Below are 26647 nucleotides of genomic sequence, written 5' to 3'. Positions count from 1 at the left end.
GTGATCCATTTTAAAATCTGAAATAAGACCAGATTTCTTCTTTTAAGCATCAGTCACAACACAACAATTAATTTTCTTCCCAATACGGTGAAGCCATAGTGAGTCATCAATCCAAACTGAGGATTATTACTTCTCTATTAACATAGATGAGCACATTAACGAGGGCACATGGAACATTTCTTTTTTCACATAAAGACCAAGAGGTTTTCCTCTGATTCCATGAAACTAAGGAAAGGAAGAGCTTTATAATCTAAAAGAAGATCTGTTAGAGAAAGGCAGAGTTTCTGTAAATCCTTTCCAAACTAGTTTGCTCTTCTTGTGGTCTGATTTCTGATTTTAACTCTGAAACCACATAAAACCGTTAAAACAGCAGCTTTACCTCTAATGAAGTATTTTCCATCAAAAAAAAGAGGCCATCTACAAAAAACATTCTTCTAGAGTCTCAGAAGTACATCTTAACCAAAACCAGAGGACTATAGAAGACGTATACAGAAATGAGCAACCAAGATTAAAATGTTTGCTTGTAAGTCCTTACAACATTGACAGAACAGTGGAATAAACATGGGGGGCCTATCTTTAGAGACTATTTGGGTTTGTTTTGTTTGTACATGAAGAACATACTCACATATTTGTTAGCACTGCGATATATTTATTGTGCAGGTGAGACTGACCTAAAGCAATCAAGCCATGGCATGTATGGGTGAAAATATTTCTACATCACCTTTCTTGAAGGAAGAAAAGATTGCAGAAGACGACATAACACGGAGCCACAAAAGAGACTGACTATAAGGACTCAGAAGCAAGAGCACCAAGTAACCTATGCAGTAATTTAGAATGTCTTAAACCAAAAAAGTCAACCAATGCAATTCAAAACCAGTAGTACAACAGTGAACATGTTTGTTCCTAAGTAAAATACCTATAGTATTTCACCTATTAAAGTGAGAAGAAGAATTTCCCACCTTGAATTTATCATGAGAAAGGATATTTCCCACCGTGAATTCATGTGACGCTATTGGCAGCAAAAGAGACGGTACGTTTAAATGTCTATAACAGGCTTGTTTAGTTCTGGAGACAAGCCACCTCCAAATTCCACTTAGAACCTCTATTTACAAGCACTTTTAACTTATGTCAATAATCACAAGCTAGAAATAGCATACTTGACCAAAATTACACAACAGATTTGCTAATCAAAATAAGAACTAATTTAAGTTGACCTACAAACTAGAAGTTTTACCATCACTGAGTTAGCAGAAAAAAACAACAGTACTGAAAAACAGAAGCAGAAGGCCTTGGACAGAACCTCAACTAATCTGAAAAGAACAAACTTGCTCCAGAACTGATAAGCATTGCAAAGTGCAGTGTGTTCCTTTAATAAAAATTTCATTTTAACTGGTAAATATGCCAAAATAATACAGGCCAGAAAATAGATACTTCAATACTGGTATGATGTTAGTATTAGTATTCGTGCTAATTCTTGAGCATAAGAAAACAGGTTAAAAGAAACTTGAGATAAACAACATGTCACAGGACAACCTCTCTAAGTTGCATTTCTGCTACAGGTTGTTAACACTCCTTGTGGAGATTTATCTTCTGTTAACTTCATATATAAAAACACCCATGGAAGCTCGGCAGCCATAGCAATCAGAAGTTTCTCTAATACTTGCACAATGATTCTTAGATGCCCGACTTCAAAAACATGATGCAGAGATCATGGAACTTGTCATCTATACTTACTTTAAGCAACCTCACCCACTGATTCCCTGTTTTGGAAAGAAAGAAAAGTTTGTTTGGTTGTTTTTTTTTCCCAGGATTTCTTCACATTTATGCTTCTAACTCTGCATCTGAGGCCCACGCTGCCCTACAAAGCCACCAGGTGGCAGAATCCCATAACATCAAAGACGCTCTCTCACCACCACCTCCCCGCATGCCCCCGAAACAAAGAAGGTCCATCCCCAGAAGAAGTTGTGTAACCCACAGAAGACAGAAGCACAAAACCACACGTTTGAAATTAATCTGAAAACACGGTTCAGAAAAAGAGGAAGAAATTATTAACCAAAGAGAAATATTCTTTAAAGAATGTGATCATTAATACGTTTTAATTCTTCAAAATGCTTTCCCTTTCTCACAGTCAACTTCAGCTTTGGGCACTGTTTTTATTCCTTCACCATCTCCTTTCAACACCAAGCCATTGTCTTGTTACACAGGATGAAGAATAAGCACACCCTGGCATTTGAGTTCTCATGATTTATTAACTCATAGGGACACCTGTGAGTTTATATGCAGAGATAAGATACAGATCAATCAGAAAAAATAAGTTTTGTACGATGCCATAAATGATGCATTGGGGAAGCAACAGGAAATGGCATTTACATATTTGTGGCTCCTGCTCCAGACAAGCTCAAACCTTCCACAACAACGCTAAGTGTTGCCAACTGTCTTGAATTTGAAATCATGTATCAGGACTGCCAAAATACTTTAAATGCCCTTTTCCTTAAGCTTGTCCTTAAAAAAAATACAAACACACACCAACCCCACATAGAAGAAAATTATTAATCTACAGAGAGAAGCCACCTATGAGTTGGTTTATTGACATCAGATCCTTGACATTCATCAGGATTTGCAAACTTTCCAGTTGTTAGCTGACTGCAATTTCTAGACCGACAGATTATCATTACAACAGACACCACCTCCAAGAAGCGAGTTCTTTTAAAAGCATGACGTGGTCATTACTGTTTTCAGCAAATGCATGGTTTTGGCAAGGAATACTTACAGCTCTACCTTACAGCCTCAATTTCTTGACTATATATATGTGTACAGTCAAGACATATTTCCTATGTTATCTGTATATATTATTGGTTGAATATAAATCTAATCAGAACTAGATCCTTTGCTGCTATATGTTAACGGTGCAAAATGAAAAGCATTCCACTACCTGCTTTCACTCCCTTCTTTCCAATATGCAGTCCTTGGACAGAGGAGGTGCAACACACCCCTGAACTTCAAACAGCCTACCCAGATGGCAGCTGGAAGGCTCAGTGTCATATTCTGATAGATGAAAGGGACGTGACAAAAGCTAGAATTACTGATTGTGGAAGAAAGTTATTTACACTGCAGTTTCTCCAAAGTTTGAAGACCACGGATACCCAATTCCATCAGCATAAGTAGTAAATAACCAAACCCCTTCCACTGCAAATAGACAAACCAATTCTACCACTCCATATCCAAGGTCCTACGACTGTTTAACAGCTGTCTGTCAAGAAAGGCCAGAATGTTTTTACAAGCTTCTGAAACTGTCTTCACACAAGACAAAGTCAGGGGAAAAAAAAAAAAAAAAAAATAATCTTTCAGTGCCAATTCACACCACCTTTCTAAGACAGTGTAGTTTGTTCTTAAAGGCAATTTCAGAAAGTACTACTATTTTAATTCCATATATGATGAACAACAAATTCTCCAGTCTCATTAGAAGGAATAAAGAATGCCACCATCATTCCAACACTTCCAACAGGAAGCATATTGAGTTCCATCATGCAGTTGATCCTTCACCTGAAGTTTTCTTTAAAAACCTGTTCGTCTGCTAATGTTCTCCCATCTATTTCTGCTTACAAGACAAGCTTGTATAGATCAGTACGTCATATTATAAAGGGGAAGCTATTCGTTTATGTCATTGCAGATTTCATTAAATAAAACCAACTGTAGTATTTCCTGAAGACACTCGTTTCAGAGCACCTGAAAGTCAGAAGGCATGGCAAGGCATGTTTTGAAGAACAAGAGAAACTATTTCATGAGAGAACAAGGCAAAAGACACCCAGGTTGCCTTAGTCACCAAAGATATTCCCTGGATAAACTGTCCTCTCCCTCCCTCATCCTGTCACAACCGATGGTTCATGTTTTAGAGCAGACCCTTCAAGTACTGTCTTATGTTCTTAGAAAGGTGAAAAACCACCACAATTGTGGGTGTTTCAGTTAATTAGCCATCTTTAACATTGGAAATTAAGTTTATTTTAAAATAGATTTAAAAAACAAAAATCCATACCAAACAAGGTATTTTTGTTTCCTTCTCATCTGCTCAGAGGGGAGGGCAATACATTAATAAAAATGAACTATAGTTGTCATTTAGCTTGTCTTACAGGAACAGAATGAACCTGGTAAGACACACAAGCTGCCCTGTGCTACTACTCATTTTAGTGTGTTCAGTTATACCTTGTAGAGATAAAAAGGTCTACAGAAATAATACAGAGTGGAAAGACTATACATTAAGGACAAAAAAAAACCCCACAAATTCCTACAGTTGAACATACAACATATGACGTGTAGAAAAATGCAAAATAAAAATATCCAACGAAACTAAGGAAGCTGACCACTGTAAAAGAAATCTCAGCATCTGGGGGGACAACAACCCAACACAAAACCAAACAAAAAAACCCAAACCCGTAAAACCACCAACTACCACCAAACATTTGAACATATTCAAGCAAAACCCTATCTAATTTAAACTATCAACATAGCCAGGACCTGGAAACATTTTGTCTAGAGGGTCTGCAAGTTGTCCATAACATCAATAGGTTAATTTCTTCCAAAGTAATATAAGCATAGAATTAGGTGGGTCATTATTTTATAGGATAATCCACTTCTTCACTACTTCAACATATTTAAGTTACAAGCTACAGAATCTTTGTATTTATATGGTAGAGCCAAATAAGAAGTCTAGCTAGATGGCAGTTATTAACATTTTTTCTTTCTAGTCAGAAAGCTCTTACTTCAGTTTAAAAAAGTCAAACTAATAGCTAAATAATATACTCTCATCATAAATGGTAAAACCCAGGTAAAACATTACATGACTTAGTAAAAACTTAAATGATCTGAGTGCTAACTACACTCTGCAAATCTACACCTTTAAGAAAAAAAAAAATCTGTTCAGCAAACATGTAACTCATACTTACTAATGGTCTATTACAAACCCAAATATTCCCATTGGAAAACCAACAACAAAATCCCACACCAAACCAAAAACCCAAGAAAGTATTTCCCTATGATTCCAACCTTATTCTTATTTGTTTTCATACAATGTTTACTGGAATAAGAACAAGAAAAGCAAGATCTATAGCACAATATTCGAACAAGTGACCTGAAGGCAGGTGTGGAAGGGGTGTAAATCACCCCGAAAACTCTATTTCTATTAAAAAAAAAATACAACACAAACTAAAAAGCTTACATGGGACTTCTGTGTTTAAATTTCTGGTGTCACACTAAACTTCTGTTTATTTTAAATTATTTTTGCTACTAAATAATTATTCCACACACATTTGGAAGACAAACACCTATGCTGCATCTAGGTGGCATCTCTAACAGGAAAAAAAAAAATCATAAGGATGCATTTCCCTCCAGAACAAAATGTAATAATTTGTTTCTACAGAACTTTTCTTGAATAACGCTCACTAGAAATTTAGATGCACAAAGAATTATGAGGAAACAACCTGGATATTAGGAGATCATTCAGAGATCCAGTTTTTAAAAAAAGCCTTTTAGAATTGTCTGGAGGAAGCAGGGTTTGTTTGTTAGTTTGTTGGTTTTTTTTTTTCCCCCCCTGGCTTTAACCTTAAGGATCATCCACTGAGAAACACTCAGGTTTGAATCTCATCCAAAATATTAAAAATAAAATAAGGGAAGGAGGGAAGCATATGTCTGGATACAAATCCAGGAAAGTTTAAACTGTCTTTTCCCTTACACTGGGGACACATTTATAAGCAAATGGATGAGGATTACTGATAGCAATGGACATCTCCATGAATCTTAAGGGGGTTGCAACCAGCTGATGAGGCCTTACAGAGTTCTCAAAAAGTCTTCCTGAAGGAGCCATGAAGAAACCATTACCTTTAGGAGATGGTACTGCTGTACTAAGAACACCCCTCTCTGGGGTGCATGCCTGATGAGGAGTATTTTGTCTGGGGAGCATTTCTGAGGCGCTTACCTCCGTTGAAGTCTCTTGGCGTCAGGATGAATGCTAGCTGTCCTCGGGCTGCCATCCCTTTGAGGGGAGGGAGATACAGATGAGCCCAAAGGTTCTCTTCTAAACACAAGTCCTTACTGCAAGCTGGCCAAAAGGTCCCTGCAATCAAAGAAATCATTGTGGTTTTGCATGTGGCGCATTTATGTCCTTTAATCAAGGTTTGTCAGCCATCTAACATGTTCAACCACAAAGGAAAAAATAAATGCATCTGCTGGGTAGCCAATGCAAAACAGAGACTAAGAAAAGAATTGTTCATTCCGGTTTGGACACTATGAACTCCATGAAAAACACAGGCAACACGATTTTTCAGACTAAACAGAACCACCTCAGTATACAGGACTTTATGCATGTATTTGAAAAGCTCTTTGCCTTTGTAACCATTTTCCAGCACTGTGAAACTGCTGCCTTCTTCCCATCTCAAGAAAAAATATCACATTTTCATTTCTACACATAGCTACTAGTCAACATATTTTTCAATCTAATGCAGCAGTCACTCCTCAACAATTACCTCTTGCAATTACCACAGCAGTATATAATTAATCCTTAAATGCATTCTTTTAGCCATAAGCTGCCTGGAACAGAGCTTGCAGAGCCACTTGCTAGGAGAAAAACGCTGAAAGTTCTGTCAGGGTCCTGGTGAAAGACTGCTTCTGCAGAGGATTTGGCACACTTCTGTGTCTGCAGGCCAACATGCTAGAGCCACAACCTTCACGCTTCCCTTTGCGTGAGTCATCTCTAACACTGTCCATATTCACAGCCTCTTTGGCACATTTCCTGAGCACATGCCCTTCCACCACAGAAATGATGCTTTATAGCCCAGCTGTCACAAGCCTAGGCATGTCATATTAAGCACATGATTTCCCAGAGCTTCAAACTAACAGGCAATCTTGGTTTATAACTATTCTAGCAAAATATATTACCGTAGAAGCAAACAGACCCTTATTTCTTGTACTGGCTGCAGAAGCAGTTCCTAGCTAGTAAACACAAGAAACTTACACAACAACTGTGTGACCTGTACACCTTCCAGTTCCTAAAGGAATGGGCAACCATTTCTTTGGAAGACTATGTGTGTGAGTACATACTCTTTCTCTTCCCACCTGCCTATAGCCATTTTCCCTTTTCTTGCTTCCAAAAACAGTGATAGGAGAGTGAAAAAATCCTGTCCATTATAATCATCATCCTTGTAGCTGTTACATTTTTTATTACCTAGTGAGGCTGACAATAGTCATACTGCACTTCCATGTCCACCAGGGAAATTAGTTCCTAACCACACCTATTCAGGCATTACCTTATGAGGAACAACAAAAAAAAAAAAAACAAACTGCAATCTGTGGCAAATCTTTTTGCATGAAGTCCAGTTAAAGAGACACACAAAGATTAAGGCGTTACTTATGTGGTTCTACAACAGTGGCAACATTTCATCGTTTCACTTCTCTAAAGACAGTTACAGAGAAGGCAAGAAACAAAACATTACCCATAATCAAAGTTCCATGTGAAACTGGATTTTACTGAGACATACATCATATGAATAAACTGTACAAAGTCCTAAAATGGGAAATTGGAAGCACAAGTATATCAGCATTAGTTTACAGACTTAATTTGTTCAAAGAAATTGCATTACAACAAAACCAGAACTAAGAAATTAATTTTGCATCCAGTGAATACCACGATCAGTATTTTTTTTGTCCAACAAAATGTCCCACTTACACCTACATACCCTAAAGCTATTTCACTGCAGGAGCTCACACCATTAACACGCAGGGATTTTATGAATTACTGCCCCCTCTAGACCAGAAACAAAGATCCAACAGGAAAGGAGGCACAAGAACCCCTTCACCTTCATCATCCAAAAAAACAACTGCTGTAAAGCTAACGTGTATTTGTTTACCCACTAAATCAAATTAAATTTAAAAAGAAAGGTACAACTCAGATTTGCATCTCGTTTGCAAATATCAATCCACCCAGCAATTTATTCCTGTTTTCACCACTTGTATACATGACTTCCAAGATCTGTTGCATCCCTGCTCTCCAGCCTGTAAATCTTTACTCCTCTTTTCCCTTCACCTTTTGCATTCACATTGCTATTGAATTCCACTTCTCCTTTTACAGAATATTCATAGGCAAATCCTTCATCTAAACTCTTACTACTAAGGAAGCTGTATCAGCCCTAGAATCACCCAGGTTCTTCAACTCAAGAGTTCTGCCAAGCTCCTCGTTTCAATCCCTGCAAACCCCTTATGATTTTCCACCTTTTCTCTTTACAACTATCCCCATGCCCTCTAATTACTGCTAAAAATACCTTCTGCTCACACCCACCATTTCCATAATGCCTTTCTCCCCTATGTTCTTGTTTCCTTCTTACAAATTGCTGTTCAAGGAACTGCGAAAGCAGGCAGAGAGGGAAAAAGCCTCACTACCTCCAAATGACCATTTTTATCCCAACTGTTATGCAACACCTTACAGGCTTAGTAGTATGATGCAAAAACTAGACAGAAAGAACCTTAAGAATTCGGTTGAAAACACCAGCTCGTGAATGCAAGAACTGCAACATTTAGAACTAATACAGTCCATAAATCTATTCACTGCGGAACTTCCCTTTTGAAGTTCAGATTTTTTGACTCTAAACAACTTTTCTCGAGTAATAATTGCTGAAAGTTCTACATTTAAGCATTTTCATATACTTACCACCATGCTCTGTAACATGCCGTAACATTCCCTAATATGTGTAACGAACGTGACCTTTTTGCTTTCATACAACTACTTCCATATAGACCACATAAAGACCTAGAAGAATTCACTTGACCCAAAGAATTGTATAAGTGCCACAGTATGCTAAATAAAGTTAACTGAGCAATACAAACCACTCTAATGCTCACATTAAAGGTATGACACACCCACAGTAATTATGTAAGAGCACAGGATTATGATAGAGATACCTTAAGAAAGAAGTTTTCAATAAAAATGACACATTTTTTTTTAGAGGTTCAGGAGAATATGAGATCAATAGACTGGTAGCCATCCAATAGCACCATTAGTCACATTGTAGCTGAAAAGCCTCGTACCAGGAAGCTGATTTGGGTGACAAGATAAGGAAACGGACCATGGAACTACTCCTAAACCTGGGCACAAATACATGCACACACACATGCTTTTTTCAGCATTACTGTCGGCTGATTGGTCAGAAATAAAAAGAGAACAAATAAAGGCAATTAGTTCCTTGGCTACTAAATGAGTCGAAATTTTAAAACAGCCCCTGCTGCTAGGGTGAGGAAGCAGCCAGTTGCAAGGCATAGTTGGACTTCCCCTTTCAGCAGCAGCAGAAAGAAGCCTGCACCTAGATGCCATACTGATACTCCCTTCTCAGGTATTTCACAGGCTTGCAGTAGTGAGCATAGTAGTTAACACACAAGACAGAGAAGGACATTTGACATAAACAATATTACACACTGTTAAAGAGCAATGCCACATCATCCTGATCAGTATGGCCAAGCCAAATACAAGGCTTCATGTTACATCCCATCTAGAAGCAAGCTGTTACCAAAACGTGTGGTCCTCCTCTCCATCCACCTCCCAGTTTCAAGGCTATCCCTCTCTGCAATTTATTTATTTTCTTCCTTCACACCAGACCTAGCAATTTTGAAGCAACATGTCTGAACTGGCTAACCTGTACAGGTTCAGGGTTTGCTCTCTTCAAGAGTGAGGTTATTTTGGGGAGGGGCAGGAGAAGACATTGGGGAAATTTGTTTCCCAGGTGAACCAAGTCATTCTGCAGTTGACAGAACGAGTACGAGTAAAATGTCAGGAACATGAAAGCGGGACGAGGAACAAGCTACTGTTGCTGCCTAATTCAGCAGCAGCTACCTGTTAGATCTGCCTAAAGGCAGGTACCAAGATGTGAAATTATGCAGAGTACAGAAGCCAGCAATCAGAGCAGTACAGCTTTTAAGGCCATCACAAATACAACACAAGCATATTACTCCCATAAAATGATACTTAATATAGAGCTTTCTAAATTTCGATTTGAAGTAAAATCAGAATAACATGGTATGTTTAAGTAACTAAAGGTAGCAACTACATTTTTTGTATTGCCCAACAAGTTCTTGTTTGTTTTTGTTTAGTTGGTTGGGGTTTTTTTTGAGATATACTAGTGATGTTTCCCAATCTTGATACACTCGCACAGTAAGAATTATTTAGCCATCAAAGAGTAACAGTGCAGAACTCATTGTACTGATAAATAGAAAAATTCTTAAAGTAACCATTTTTTACTAGGTAGGTTTTTCCAGATTCAGAAAAATATGACAATATGATGCAGATTCCAGAAAGTTACAATAGCCCATCGGACTGCTGAAGGAAAGTAGCAGAATAAAGTTTTTAAACTCACATTCAAAATAATATCTTTGAATAAAGGCAACACAAACAAGGGACTCCTTCCTCATTACAGAGCACAGCAAATGGCTACAGGGAAAGACATAAGTAGTAAAGACTATGGGTAACAAAGGTTCAGAGTTGCAAGGTAACCACCTCTGAAACAAGAAGTATTTCAAACATGAAAACAGCACCTCATAGCAAAACCACTTGTGCTAGAGACAGAGTTCAGGGGTTCTTTCACACCCTTTTACCTTTGTCTTATGGCTGTTAGAAGCTGTATCAATGAAAGCTTTCAACTTGTCCATCAGTAGATCAAGTAGATCAGAAAGCCTAATAGAATCATGACAGAAACTCTCTTGCTACCTCTTTCAGGCTGTCCAGCCAGCTAACAGTGTCACATTCACTATGGACAAACAAAGGCAACATCCTTCAGCTCCTCTGGAGGCTAGTGCTGCCTGGTGAGAACAGAGAGGTTACCAGGGGCATCAGAACCAAAGGAAGCACACCAGAATAGAGACTGCCCCGGGAACATGAGCCTCTTATCCTGATGGTGTTGGGAACAGACAGAGGGAATTTCCTGCCCCAGCCTCCTTGTCATTTCAGCTTACTGAAATCACACGTAAACACCCACATTCACAGTTAATTACCTTAAGTGCTGTGGCAAGAATATTCAACATATCCACATTGATGTTCTTGAGTTTCCTAAAGCATGTAAGCTTAGGCTTCTTTAAATTCAGTGAATATCCAATATTTTAAAAATAACTGCAAGTGACATAAAATCAACCTCAGATAAACTTTTCCAATATTTAAGCTATTTTCCCTTTTAAAAAGCCTGTGTGATTACCAGATGAAATTTGCTTAGCTTCACTTCTCTGCTATTACAACTTGTCATATTTTGGCATGACAGATTAGAAAGCACTTAAACATGGAAAAGCTTTCAGATATACACATCGAGTATACACATCCAAACCTCCTCTTAGATAAACAAAATCAAGCCTGCACTGCAGTCTCTCTGGAATACAGACTTTCCAAACCCCCAACTGTTCCTGGAGCTCTTTAGTGGATGCATTGCAGTTTTCCAGCCACACTGAACTGGCCACGTTATTTCAGGAACAGCCTCGCTGATGCCATGTAGACCAAAGCCCAAGCCAATACAAGGTTTGTTTTGGCTCAGCCACTGTATTGCTTACCAACCTCACGTTCATCCCATTACCTAAAATGAACTATAGATTACTTCCAGAATCACTGCTTTTCAAATATAAACCTTTACTTCTAGACTTCATTTGCCTGAACTCATTTCTACAGAATTCAGTCAAACCTCACAGAAGTAGCAAGGGCTTTTTCATGGGTGTATATTGTGTCATTAATAAAATAACCAGAAGCTATTTAACCAGAAGCTATTTTCTGTTTTCTTGCAGCCTATCTAAACACCAGCTTGATTTACAGCAGTAGGTGTATTTTATTCTAGATGTGAAATAAACTCCCATATAGGTAATAAAGACTAAAATGAAAATTATCAGCAGCTATCCTTTATGAACATTACTAGCACCAGTTCTTATAAATTATTCCCCCGCCCTCCCCACCTCCAAGACCCCAAGGATGATTAAAATATTTTTATAGAATGGGAAGTTGTCTTGGTAAAAGGAGAGAGGAAATAAATTGGAAGTCTGATTCTCACTGGGTCAAGAAGTTCAAACAGTTCAAAAGAGGGTATCTCAAAAACTACAAAGTGTGCCAGAAAAATGTATCTGAAGGATGAAGAAACAAGCTTAGAGACAGTCACATTTTTTTAAATACATACTACAAGACTAGCTAAATACCAGTTCAATATCACTTTTACCTAGTTATATTGGAAGCTGAAATTATTTAATGATCTTTTTCTCTACCATTAAATTAATATATGAAGAAGTCTAAGACAAAGTATTTAAAAACTTCTGAATGTATATATACACACTTTGACCTCAGCTTTTGTCCAGATACATATATTAATCTCAGCTTTGAGTGACATACATATACAGAAAAAACTAAGAAACTTTATTCTTCAACGATCTAAAGACAAGTTAATTTCCTCATATATTTCTTAATAATAATAAAAGATTAGAGAAATATGTAAATATTATGAATTTATACTAAAGCAGTAATTAAAGTTATTAACAAAACTGAATAAATTATCAGAGAGGCATCTCAGTCTTGGCACTAGAACAGATTCCAAACAACCTGATCTAAAAAGGACAAAGAGAAACAACTTCAGAACCAAATCTAGCCACATTCTTGAAAAACTAGTAAAGCAGAATAAAATGTGAGAAGTAGAGCTGACAGGCTCCTAGGCAGAAAAACTTTTAAAGTAACACAGCAATACTGTGGCACAACTCAGAAGAGGCAGCAAACAACCTCAGATAATTTTATAGGAAACAAAAATAGAAATCTAACAAGAAACACAAAGAATCCTTATTCCATTACAAAGAAGGCAGTAGATGCTGTTACCTAAAACCTAAAGAAGTAAAGAGACTCATAGAAGCTTCATGAATGAATTTAATAAGGACCTAAAAAGAACTATAATACTTCTGTCCATCAAGTATTTAATCTGATCATAGATGGAACAGATGAACTTTTCATTTGGAAGACAGCAAGGATAGAGAGTTCCCAGGGCAGAGAGAGATAATGGAGCCACTACCTATTCCTTTAAGCCTGCTTCATTAAAGCATATTGATAGAGGTTTTTAACACACCATGGCAGATAAGGAACCACAATCCCTCTGGATATATGCACCCACACAAAGCACCTCTCTGTGTGATGCTGTAATAGCAACATTCTAGTTACTTACTACCTCCTACAGCTGACAAAAGCCCTTTAATCCCAATAGGATGGGAACATGAAGACATCACATTTATTTTAAAATAGGGGGTTTAGAAAGGAATATTTGCATTTCTGTTTTATATGAAGACTTTCAGGTTTCTGACAAAAAGATGTTGTGCAAATTAATTTATATTCAGGATGACAACCTAAACTGGCACTCACTTGACTAGTGCTTATTGCTCTATTTGAATCAAACTCTGATCACAGTGATTACACACAAGCCTTCAACGACCAGGTAAAGCACAAAGCCTGCAAGAATGGAAGACTCTCTATGCAAGCAGTAAGCTTCTTATTTAAAACTCATTGTGTTAAAGCAGTAATACCCCATATGAACAGATATGGCTTAGTCACTGGATATAAAAAGAAAAAAATGGTGCAAAGGAAGCACATTTCTGAAAAGATGAAGTTAGTACATATAAAAAAAATTCCAATTAAGAAAATTTAACAAGGTTTTTGGTTGTTTCACCCTACTTTAAAAAGTAACTAAAAATACATCATTTTTTAAAATGTAAATCTTTAGGACAAAGTAATCATCATTACCTCATTAAATGATAATACTCATTTCAAGTTTTACTTCTGCATCATGCAGGAGACAGCAAGAGCTTGACAAGCTATTCTCATGAACATCAGCTGAAGACAGTATGAGGCCTCAAGCAAGTACAGCAGTATTACATAAGCCTTCTAAAATTTCAAGCAATATTCCCCTTAACACACTAGCATACATAATTATGTAGCTTAATTGAAGCAAATGTGGAATAAGAGTGAAAAACAATATAGGGAATTTTCAAAGACATAAGATTCATGTGTTTAAAAACAAAACAAACAAAAACATGCCACCAACACCCAAACCAACCTCAAAACATTCTGGCTACCTAGAGAATCTCCGAAAATACAGAATACTTCATGGCAATGCCCATTAATTACCTTTGCTGAAAATAGAGAGTGCCTCTTAAAATCAGTCACATACCCTAAATGATGTCAGAGTAGGTATTCTGTAATTACATAAACTTGTTCTAAACAAGGACATGAAATATTAATCATCAGTTTTGCAGTGTCTCAAAGGAGAGAAATTTTTCCTTTCCAGTACCTTGAAACTTGTTATACCACAATAAATATAAAAAAGTTATCATAAAAGATCCTTACTCCTACCTAACAAGTGACATGGGAGCACTTAGGAAGAACTTTATTACATAAGACAAGACATGCCTTCATCTCACAAAAGGATATGCAAGAAAACTAGGGAAACAAAGACTGATCTAAAGCAAGAATGAAAAAAAAAAAAAAAAAAGAAAAATGAGAGCTTGAATTTGTTACTGGAATTGCTATTTGTGTGCCAAAAATAATCTACATTAAATCAACTTAGGAGTCCTCTATAAACATTCCCTCTTTCTATCCAAGATCGACCAGACAGCTGGTCAGCATACATCATGCTGCACAGGGTTTAGAGAAAAATCATCACTTCAGTGGCTGGCAATATAACAGCAGATGCTTTTTCCCTACTTGCTTACTTCAAAGAAGTTAATTATTTGAGGAAACATTAATGCCTTTCATGTCCAATCATGGAAGAAATTACATCTCCTAATCACGCAAGGTGTGGAAAACTCTTGTGCTCAACATTCTTGGTGATGGATTATCACACAGGCAGAAATAGAGTTAAAAGACCATCAGAGCCTTAGAACTACCTATGGCAGTCCTGACTTGCCAATACAGTAAGGATCTGCAACAGATAAACCTAGATTCCTAGACAAGAATATTAAACAATTCACTTAAATGTTAATCTGGTCCTTTTTAAGTGTTATGTTTCTGTATTTATATATATATATATATGATGACACATTATTACCAGCCAATACCAAGACCTCACTCTTACTTTAGAAAGCTAATAGAACTGCATGTTTCCTTTGCGAAGATTCTGTCACTTCAGCATCACTTAACCACCACATATTAATTTTTAACAGCATAAAGAAATGAGTTTCTGGTTTTGAAGAGCAGAAGTTGCATAGTACAAAATGTCTTGCAAAACAACATACACTCACAAAGAACTGATGTCATGAATACACATGAATAGCTGTACCTTCTACTAGCTGCAGAAAGAGTTATACTTTCCTCCAAAAGTAACTGAGTCATGCATAACCACTTGTTAATGCAGGATCTTAAAATACTGGAAAAGTCACAGAAGGGATGCAGAAGGTACAAGTATTTTCAGAGGATCCTCCTCACACCAGTAAGCACAAGTACCACTGATGACATTTCCATCCAGCCACTCTTTTCAGGCTCCTGAGCCCTGTACAGCCTCCTCTCTCCTTGGAACAGGAAAAGCAGCAGTTGCCACACTACCTTTACAAAACAGTGACAGTCACTCGGTTCATATTTGGACACTGGATTCTCTTTTTTCAGCCACATTGCTGTTACACAGCTTAAAAATTATTAAGTGCCATTCCCAGCAAACCTCTATTTTTCTTGTGTTCTACTTCACTTATCCTATAAGATTTTACCATTCTTCCTCTAAAATAAACAGAACTGAAGCAGAGAGACGTCCAGAAGAGAATTTTTTTTTTTTTTGCGTTTTTGCCATACTGCACTTAACTGCCAAACCTAGACTGAAACATTTCACAAATAGTAATAAAAGCCATTATGAAAGATGTAATCTAGTTTACTGTGCTCAGTTATGTACCTCCTGATGCTTCTGAGATCTAAACTATACCTAACTTCTAAGTCCAGTAGTGGGGACAGGTTATCATGTCACTAACAGCTTTGTGAATGGTTTCAGACAGGATGTCCAAGCAAACTGGTTCAGAGCACAAAGAAGAAAGGAAAAACTGTCGGTCCCTTCAGCTTTGCATCTCCCAGATTCAGAAAAAGGCCTTTTATCCTTGGAAACTCCCAGAAATCCAGAGACAAAAGGGATATCAGGACCTTCATAGCTTTGGTGATGAATAAACTGCTTCCATGAATGCAAAAACAAAGAGAAAACTGAAATATTTTCTGCCTACTTGTAACTTCAAATTCTGTCAAGAGAACAATCTCTTATCTAGACTGTCATCTCACTGTCACAAAGAGCTATCCAGATGGGGACAAAGCCTGACCAAAGAAATAAAGTAGTACCAAAAGCTTCCAGCTATTTTCACTACCCTCTAGAGGTAGTAAAACACTATATCCATTTAAAAAAAAAAAAAATAAAAAACACCTCTAGCTGGCACACTTAAAACTGAACCTTGATACTAATATGGCAGGGAGAGGGAAGGGAAGCAGATTCAGAGGACGGTGAATGGAAACTTCTTCCATTACCTTCACTTACAGCTAATGTACAAATAAATTAACTTGTAGATTTTAATTTCTAAATCACTCAGGTCAGTGCTAGGCTTAGTTTACTTTGAAAAGCAACCTAAGCTTTACAACTTAATCAAACCTTGACAAAAATATCAAGATTTACAAAATGTCTGATACTACATTGTTTTTCATGCTCTGATAATTCAAGTGCAGACTTAGGTTTTATTTTCTAAATTTAGAGTTACATTCTCCTAATATTATGAGAATCTAAACATATTACTTAGAGCTTAATAAACGGATGCTATTTAATTTCTTTTTGCCCAGAAATAGCAAAAGACACGTGCATTTTTTTCCTATTAACTTGTATCACATACTGTACAAAATACAGTAACTCATTCTTTCTTTAGAATCGAAATGACAACAATATTTTTCTTCAGCTGAGGTCTGACTGAAACCTTTCCAACGAAAACAGGCACGACTGGATAACTTGGAAAAGAATTACTTACAAAACCGAATCACCATCATCTGTGAGCATCTTACCTTTAAATAGGATCCATAATACTTAGTTACATATGGACTGTCACACTGACTCAGCACTGTAATTTCTTGTTGGATGTCTTCTATTTCATCTTCTGCTTCTTCTAGGTCAATAATTTTTATAGCAACCACTTTCTGAGTCCGATTGTCAATTCCTTTAAAAACTTCACCAAAAGAGCCCTTACCAATTTTCTCCAGTTTTGTAAACAATTCTTCTGGATCTGCCTTCAGAGTCTGTTAAAAACAAGAGAAAAGTTACTCAGTATGTGTAACATGAAAGCAAAATGTGGTATTTTTTAAAGGCAAACACATACTTCAAGTCCTACACATTCCTATTTGTACAGCTCTTCTTTATGTACCTCCATAATTAACATCTTCTGCCTACATCACTTATGTGCACACACGGGAACAGTTAGGCTTCCCTCTATATAAAGTACAGATTTAAGCTGTCCCTGTGACGGGGTTTTATTCCATCTGACACCAGAAAGTGCTGCTACCTTAACTCCTTTTTTTCCCCCCCAATAAACTGTGCCTAGGCATCAAGAGTGGAAGAGCAGTAAGAACACATGGTTCCTAAAACAAAAATAGATACCATTACCAAGAGAAGTAAACCTTTCATCTGTCCTTTCTCATGACATTTGTTCCTTCCCAGAACCCAGGGCCCTACTTTCTTTGAATTTTTCACATATCTCATCCTCTCAAGGACTTTGCTGCCACCCCTCAGTGCACAGACTATTTCCTTTGGTTTGATATGACAAGCAATCCTCTTCCATTTTCTTAAATATCACCTGCATGAACTGCCACACTTCCTCCTTAGCTCTAACCCTGCAGTTTTCTGGAGCTGGATTTATTTTTATTTTTCTTCTTCTCTCCATTAGGAAAATCATTTATTCATAAGACACACCCTGGCCACAGATATCCTGATTGGAACTGTCACGTGGAAATTACGAGTGCTCACCTAAACATGGAAATATAAGACCTAGGCAGACTACTCTGCCATATTTGGGTCTTCTCCACTGTCAAGTAGCCAGCTAGCTATTGCTGCTCTTAGAGGTCTCATTTTCAGTGCATGGATGGCAATTTCCATTGTGTACCTTCTTCATCTAACAGCAAGGAGTACTGATAGCTATAAGAAATATACACAGAATCATAGAATCGTTCTGGTTGGAAGAGACCTTCAAGATCATCAAGTCCAACCAATAAATTACAATTAAACTGGAAAAGTCATAACTAGAGTGAATAGTTATGAAATTAAAAGACTGTTTTATTTAAGGGAAAGATTTGAAGTAATACTTGAAAATACTTGAAGGATGAGGTTCATGCTAACTGAAAATACATTGTTGATATAGAAAAAGGCTCATACAAGAAAAATTCAGTAATGTCTGAATAAGCATAAACCCATAGTTGATTCTTAGCTAAACTTTGTAGAAGCATAAAGAGAGGAATTAAATTTCAATACCACTGACAAGCATTGAGCCAACATTTTCACTTTAACAATTCAGTTTAGCTTATACACCATCTCCCATCTATACTTCTGTCTATCTCTGCTCTTATATCTCAAAGGTTATGTAATTAACCTATACAGCCCTGAGAGGAAGATAGTCTAGCACGTATTTTAGTTTGTCTGGAGGTTATCTGAATTTCACAGGTGAGTTAGGTGTTTTGAGGAGCAGGCAGCTGTGACTGACTGAGCCCAGAGACAAACCCACTCAATTCTTCAGGCAGCATGTCTGTGGAGCAGTCTGCATTTTATCAGCAGAGTTCACTACTAGTTCTAATACTTTAAAGTATGCTACAAAACATGACAGTTTCCAGGTAATTGTCAAAGGAACTGGAAAAGTAAAGAAAAAGAGTAGAAAGTAGAAGGCCACAGCTGCAGGGAGGAGCAGACAGAACAGGTGGCCCTAAACTGACCAGCGAGTTTCCATCCCATATCCATCGTATTCAGTACAAAGCTGAGGGATCACAAGGGTGATCTCTCTTCTTCAACAGCCAGCATCCAAGGAAGACTCTGTTCTGCCTTCAATCCTGATCTGTGTGTTCCTGAATCCAGTTCCTGTCTGCTGCCCAGTCCAGTCTGGGACTTCCCCAGTGTCCTCCTGCCCACAGCATCAGTGTGCAGGGATGTAACTGCCATCAGGAGGGCTGGGTTCAATGTTGGGTCTGCATATATTTCATCTGAATATTAATCTTTTTCATCAAAGCCATTTTGGTTTTCTTTTCCAATCCATAAGTCTCTCTCCCTTATTCCCCTTCTGTTCCCCTCTGGGAAGGGAGAGGGGTTAATAGAAAGCATCCCTCATTCATCTAGTGGCCAGCCCAGCACTAACCCCTTGACACAGGGCCACCATTTATGAGAGATCATAAAACCAGGAAACAAATCATTCTGGAGTGGGTCTCCTCACGCTCCTTTGTCAATATCCAAAACAGTGCTTGCTGAGAAATTTTCATTAATACAAATAACCTTAACTCTTACATTGAATATTCTCCCTTGTGGAAGGCAATTATCAGTGTATGCTTTCATACATACTGCATTAGAATCTGAGATGATGTGCTGCAGAGAGCTGTGAACACCTAATCCATCCACACAAGCCTCCTAGTTCCATTCACTAGCCACAGGAATCTAAGCATTACACCATTACACAGACATTTGTGTAAATCACAAACCAATCCAAATCACAGCTGCCTAGAAAAATTAGTGTTTCACCTCCAGAGACCAAAAATCCAATACTACTCAAAAGTCTCAGTGTCCTGCAGTTGTTCATGTGGACAAGCACACAGGGGCTACCTGCTAACAGCAATTTGAGATCTGCTGGCCGTATGGACTCATCCCTGTTGTCCCTTTTCCCATCAGCCCCTCAAGCATCTATTATGATCAAATATTAAAGCTCAGTAATCTCTGACACCACAATTTTCAGAGATTTGCAGAACTCACAGCTTTGTTTTTAGTATCAAGTTCTTGGGATTCTGGTATTAGGCTGACAGTTTCATGAAACAACTGCAAAAGAACATTTTCTCAGTCATCTTGTGTTAATTAAAGAAAGGCAAGAGACAATAGCTGTTCTTTGAAGTCCTGAGAAGCAGGGAAGAATTCCTCCTGTCAGATTTTTTTTACAATCAAAATTTTTCAGCCAAATAAAATTTTCTTCTCCAAGTTCCTTGCGAAATTATTATTAAAACAAACCAAAAGCCAAACTTTTTCTTCCCACATGAGAACTTTTATAAGTTCATTTCTTAGTTTTAACTTTTAAAATTTGCAATTCCATAATTTTATTCTAAGCAATGGGAAGTAGCAGGTATTCAAAAAAACAGCTCTCTTACTCTGCAAGAAGGCCTGAATTTTCCTCTCAGGAGATCAGGTGCTTGAAGTGAGAGCCCTAAACTACTGGCAACCTCTGCTTCTGGAAAACTACCAATTGGTCTCTCTTTAACGACCTGCTCGGTTTCAAAGACGGGAAGATCAGGCCTCCAGATACATAATGACCTGCTCTCATTTTAAAGTGCACGAGTGGCCAATTCCCATTTATTTTTCCAAGACGACACCTGGAAACGATTCTCGCCAAGTTTATTTTTGGTCTTGTAAACACTTCCAACAGAGCCAAAAGAAACAAATAGCTTTATAAATATTGTCTCTATATGACTGCACAGCGAAAATGTCTCCCATAAATTGTCACTACATTTTTGTTGATACTACTCTCTGCAAACTTTCACTAAGCATATAGCTTTTTCCTACTAACATTAAAAAAATGAAGAAAACCTATGAAAGAGCCTTCTTGTAGCTGAGCACACCAAACATTGCCAGTAACCACAGAACAGAACAGCAACAGCTCCTGCAAAAGGATAGAGCTAATCACCTTCTTTGATAAGGAGCTAGATCGCCACCACTAAAACATTTCCTTCCAAGTGAGCCCCAGAACACACTGTGGAAAATCAAAACCACATTATGAAACATTCAGATCTAATGATTACAGAAATTTAAGTTTCCATAACCACTTGAGCTAGTTTAGGTTTTGTTCAAAATAGTTTTTCACCCTTCTGAATGCCCATCACAACCATCCTGAGTCTCTAACTTGTTTAGCCATGCAGAACAAAGCCCTTTACTTTTCACCACAAGCAGAGCCAGCATTCACCCAGTAACTTGAGCAACATCTCTGTACCTGGTCCATGCTGGATTCATTACTTTTGACCTTAATTTGCCAGAAAACATACTGTAATTAAAACTAATTCTTCTCAGTACTTGACACAACTGTTTCCCACTTCTACAGACTAAGGATAATCCAACATGTTCTTAGATCCTATTTGTTCAATTTGGCCTCGTGGCTTAAACTCAGCTGTGACCGGCTAAACCCACCTGCCTCTTCCTAATCCTCTGCCCTCAGCCTATTGCAAAAGTTCTCTGTAATAATTCACACTCATGACACCTTGCCCTTCGTGTTATTTCATTCGGTAATTCAAATCCTCAAGGTGATGGAATTCTTCACTAATGGCCTCTCAAGTACAATGAGTGCCTTGAAATTTTGTACCATCAGTAAATTTAATCAGCATGCACTGCCTATTTTTATACTAAGGTCACTTTCCAGTCACCAACTGTCAAGAGCAATCCTGGAGGAAACAGCAGTGGCATTCACTCTGACATCACCTCTCCAACACCACAGCCAGGACTATATGGATCTTACAACGTATTTATTTTTATGAATCTCTAATTCAAATCTGCACTAACTGCCCCTAGAGCTTAACAGAAAGCATCACTGAAATTCAAACTACTTATACCTAAACTTGTAAGCTTACTTGCTCTGGAAATCCTTCAGCAGTAAAATCTAGCAGAAGCTGTGGAAGTATGCCATAGAAGTAATACAAGTTACTGTATTCTTACACTTTTTCTTAGACATCTTCCAATGGCAGCTGTGAAAGACAACACAGAACCAGACAGACTGTGATCTGATACCATTCAGCTGGTATGTTCTCATATAATTTGCATCCAAGTCAGAATTTCAAACAAATTAAATTTTATAGCACAGTCAACATGTTATAGTGCAAAATTAAGAAGAAAATCAGAGGCATTGACTTTAAGGCCACTGCCATTTGAGGAAATGTCTTCATGGTTTCTTCCTCTGCCCCGTAACTGCACGTCACCACACTTTCACATTCTAAATAAGACACAAAGATTTCTTTCAGCTGATAAAAATGAAAGACAAAACCAGAGGAAGAAAAGAGAGGCGTGACATTGTTTCTGAGACCACTACTACAGGTCTGCTCGCTGTCAACATTTGCGGTGATTATCTGGTGATTCTTTCAGAGAAAAATGTCAATTTCCTACACAAATATGTTTCAGAAGATCATAACAGAAGCACTGACTACTTCATAGGTATTCATCAGAAGCAACTGAGAAGTTTGGACACCTCAGGTTAGGTGCGTAACCTATCACATTAAAGAACAAAACAACCTCTATCTTGTGCCACAAGAAGGCACACCAACTTCTTCCTCAATCTTTTGCACTACTTACGCAAGTAAATCTATCCAGTATATAAAGAGGGTACGCAAACCAACCGTTTCATGACAACACCAGGAGAAGGCTGCAAGCGGTAGTAGTGGGAGACTCCCTCCCTGTGAGGGATGGAGATCCTCATCTGCTGACCTGACTGACCTACTGCCTAGGACAGCTTGCTGCTTGCCAGGGTCTCCAATCTAAGACATTTTGGAGCAACTTCTGAGACGTGCTCAGCACATGGACTATCACCCCACAGTACTCTTCCACATCAGACATCACTGAAACACCCTGGAAAGACACGAATTGTATCAGGACTACATGGCCCTGGGAGTGAGGGTCAAGAGCACAGCCCTCCGGTGGGTTTTTCCCTCAATCCTACTGGTGAACAGCTCAGGGAAGAGTGGACAGGATCAGGGATCTGCTTGGAAGAATGCCAGGGGAAACTGTACTAGATGCAAGAGCAATCAAGGAGAGCTGGTTGATTTTCATGGATTACCTCCGCCAAATTTAAGAATGATCCATCTGCCATGCAGGAACACAAGAAAAGGTTGCAGGAAGACTGCATGGGTGAAAAAGGAATGCCTGACTAAACACAAACACAACGGGGAACCGTACAAGAGGTAGAGGCAGGATCACGTGACCCAGGAAGAAGACAGAGCCACTGTCCAAGGGCTGAGGCTAGGAAATCAGCAGCACCAAGTCCAGCTGGAGGCCACTCACCCAGGGATTGATACCGAGGCCAATGCTGCTTAGCATCTTCACTCACAACCTGGACAAAACTCACCCTCAGAAAGTTTGCCAATGACACAGAACTGGCAGAAGTGTTTGATACACCAGATGTTTGTGCTCACATTCAGAGGCAACTTGGCAGTCTGGAGAAATGGGTAAAGACAAACCTCAGCAAATTCAAGGAAGGCAAATGCAAACTCCTGCACCTGTGGAGGAGTAGCACCATACACCAGTACACTGACTGGCTGGCAAGAGGCTTTGAAGAGAAGTCCTCAGCATCCAGGTGAACATGAGCCAATGTGCCACTGTGGCAAAGAACACCAATGGTATCCTGGGCTGCATTAAGAGCTTTGTGAGAAGGTCAGAGGAGGAAATACTATCCCTCTACTTAGCACTGCTGAGACCACACCTGCAGTGCTGCATCCAGTTTTGGGCTCCCCACTACAAGACATGGTCATACTGGAGCAAGACCAATGAGAGGCCACAAAGATGATTAAGGATTGGAGCATCAGACATATGAAGAGAAGCTGAGAGTGTGGGGATAGTTTCCCTTGGAGAAGAGAAGGTGAGGATGCTGGAAATCTCATCACGTGTAAAAACTTGATGGAAAGGAATGAAGAAGATAGACCTAGACTATTGTCAGTCAGTGATGCCCAGCAGGGCAAGATGCAATGGGCAAAAACTGAGATACAGGAAATTCCATTTAAACTTCAGAAGGAAAGATATGGGGGGGAAAAAAAACAAACAAACAAAAAGACCAAAACAAAAAAGTCTACTTTTCATATTGTAAGGGGAGGCCAACACTGGAATAAGTTGTCCAGTCAGGTTGTGGATCCTTAGAGGTATTCAAAACTAGGCTGGATGTGGTCCTGAGCAACTCTTCTGCTGACCGCTTGCTCGACACAGGACAGTATCAAAGGGCAAACCAGCAACCAAAGTCCACTCTTAAATCATACACCAAAGATCCAAGGTGGCCCCACCACTGGAGGAATGAACAGACCAATGTATTCATTCATGACACAGGATGTGAAGAAGGGAGCGAGCTGACTCCAGAGCCATGCCGTGGGAGATGGAACCAGCCAGATGAGGAGTCCAATTATGTAGTAGTTCCCCAGAGAGAAACTCACCATCTTGCCCTGCCGTCCTGGGAGCTCCACTTGCTATGAAGAGTCAGGGAACCCTTTCAATAACCAGAATCACAGCACATCCACTGTGCAGACAGACCTCCCAACCCCACTGCAAGCAGAGTCAGCTCTTATAGAGGTGGCTTCGTGCCCCACCTCCAAGTTAATGTGGCAGACACAGGCACCTCCTGGTGATCTCCTAATTGGTTCCCACCCAAGCCTGGTCAGACCCTGGGTGAAAACCAATCAGGAGGGTCCTTCTTGCCTGGTTGTGGACATCATCCATATGCCAACCCTCATTCAGGGCTGGGGGTTTAACCCCAGCACTTCAGCTCTAGTTTATCTTGAGCAGGAAGTGGATTAGATGTGCTCCAGAGCTCCCTTCCCATCTGGACTGTTCTGTGGTATATTATTTCTGTCACAACAACAATTATTTTTACTGATAAATTTACTGTGCAAATACATTAATTTCTTTTGAGGAGAGACACTATTGCTGTACATCTTTTATTTATTTTAAAATTGATTTCTATAAATACCAGAGAACAGAAATCTAGCAGACAAGTTCACACAGGCGATTTTCTCAAGTACCAAATGAACTTCAAGCCTAAGAGCCAGAGTAAACAGCTGGCACATTTGATGCCATCCTTCCTCACACAGCTCTCCATTTCAGAAAGAGCACTGCAAAGGTTCTCCTATATCACCATTTGCAATTTTTCACAAACCACCTAAAGCCTATTCACTTCAACACAGACCTGTATTAAGCAGCTTTCATGTTCACTCTCACCCCACAGAGCTAGCTGCAACCGAAAAAAAACAAAACAAAACAAATGAACAACCCACCACTAAAAAAAAAAAAGGTAAGATGTTTTCACATCAGGAAAAAGTTCTTCCAGGAATACAAAGGCTCAGATTTTGCTAATCAGCATTTCACCTTTCCCTGAAGGTTATGAGTCTTTGCTTTCAGCACTGTACATATACACCGTATATGAATAACTGATACAATATGCAAGATTGCTCCCTGCAGTTGGTGGGAAACTGAAATAAAACAGGCAGTGTGTAGAAAACAAATTCATTGTTTTTACTGCGTTGTATCAAGCCCTACTTGTATTTTCAAAGAGCAGCTAACTAACCCAAAAGACAAATTATATTAAAGTATTTGGATTGATAGTCTGGGATTTTTAGATAAACAAGGGAAAAAAAACAAGCAACTTTTAAGCTTTAAAATGTGAACCAAAGGGAGCTAGCTCTCCGTTTCATCTGTAGATAAAGTAAAATAACTGAGCTAGGTTAGCCACTTTATAATTATCATGAACAGCAACAACTGATTTTTATTTTCTTTTTAAAAGATTAATCAGCAAAACAGTTAATGAAGGGTACAAAGACTAGAATGAAAGCATTCATCTATCCTAACTGGGTGTAAAACTAAGGTCCATCTGTTTCACAGAGAATTTGTCAATGATCAAAAAGAATTGTTCCTTTCTTTTATTCTTCAAACATGTGCACTATGTATTTCTCTTTTTCCATCTCCAATATTATAATTATTAAATACAGACACATGCTATCATAAGAAAATTGCTTTTAGCTGGGGGGAAAAAAAATACCAGCAGTTAGAAGAATTAACAATACAGAAGAAGGAACAACTGCCAGAAATTCTTCAGTGAGTTGTAATGGAGGGTGGGAGGAAAGCAAAGAATATAGCTGTAAACCCCTCATCTCTCAGAGCTTTAGATGTCACTAAAAGGTGAGGATAAAAACATATATCATGCATCACTGTGGCTCAGAGGTGTATCCCATCCCCTCAATGCCACGCTCAGGATAAGGGGGGGAAGTTTGCTGAGGAGGGAGGGTCTCCTCCTGACCCTGCTCCTCTCCTCCTCCTGAGGACACCTCCGTATTTACTGTGACCCCTGGACCTTCGCTGGGCTGAGTATCACTTTGTTTAGTTTATAGGGACACTGGTAGCAGTTTGGCTGGTTTATTAAATCCATTTTCATCTCAGCCCATGAGTCTCCTCTCCTTTTCCAAATCTGCCTTCTTACTTAGGGAGGGGTCACGGGTGTCAGGTTAGCCCCTGGCCTTGCTAATACTCAATTTCTCACATCCCTTGCTCTGATTTGTAACTAATTAGAACAGGTTTTAAGCAGGTTTCCAGGGGGAATAAAAAAGTTGCCAGAAGTTAGCCTACCGTGAAAGTGTTCCCCAGCCATTGTATCATCTTCTTTCCACTTACTTGCAAAGCAGATGCATTTATTGGAGATTCGGAATACA

The 26647-nt window shown here is 38.6% G+C and overlaps 1 protein-coding gene across 1 annotated transcript in view; it reads right to left on the bottom strand.

Annotated features, from left to right (window-relative positions):
- The window catches only part of STK24 (serine/threonine kinase 24), a gene marked incomplete at its 5' end in the record, with an annotated part of 46756 nt that extends 23295 nt beyond the window's left edge, over positions 1-23461 (bottom strand). The window contains 3 exons of the mRNA XM_008942074.1: positions 17042-17272; positions 22514-22533; positions 23311-23461. Coding sequence (XP_008940322.1) covers positions 17042-17272; positions 22514-22533; positions 23311-23461 — 402 coding nt within the window. The remainder of the gene's footprint in view (positions 1-17041; positions 17273-22513; positions 22534-23310) is intronic.
- Between the last annotated feature and the right edge of the window lie 3186 nt (positions 23462-26647).

Source organism: Merops nubicus, unplaced genomic scaffold, assembly GCF_000691845.1.
Source record: "Merops nubicus isolate BGI_N331 unplaced genomic scaffold, ASM69184v1 scaffold676, whole genome shotgun sequence".
Classification (NCBI taxonomy): domain Eukaryota; kingdom Metazoa; phylum Chordata; class Aves; order Coraciiformes; family Meropidae; genus Merops; species Merops nubicus.
This window is presented reverse-complemented; position numbering and strand designations above follow the sequence as displayed.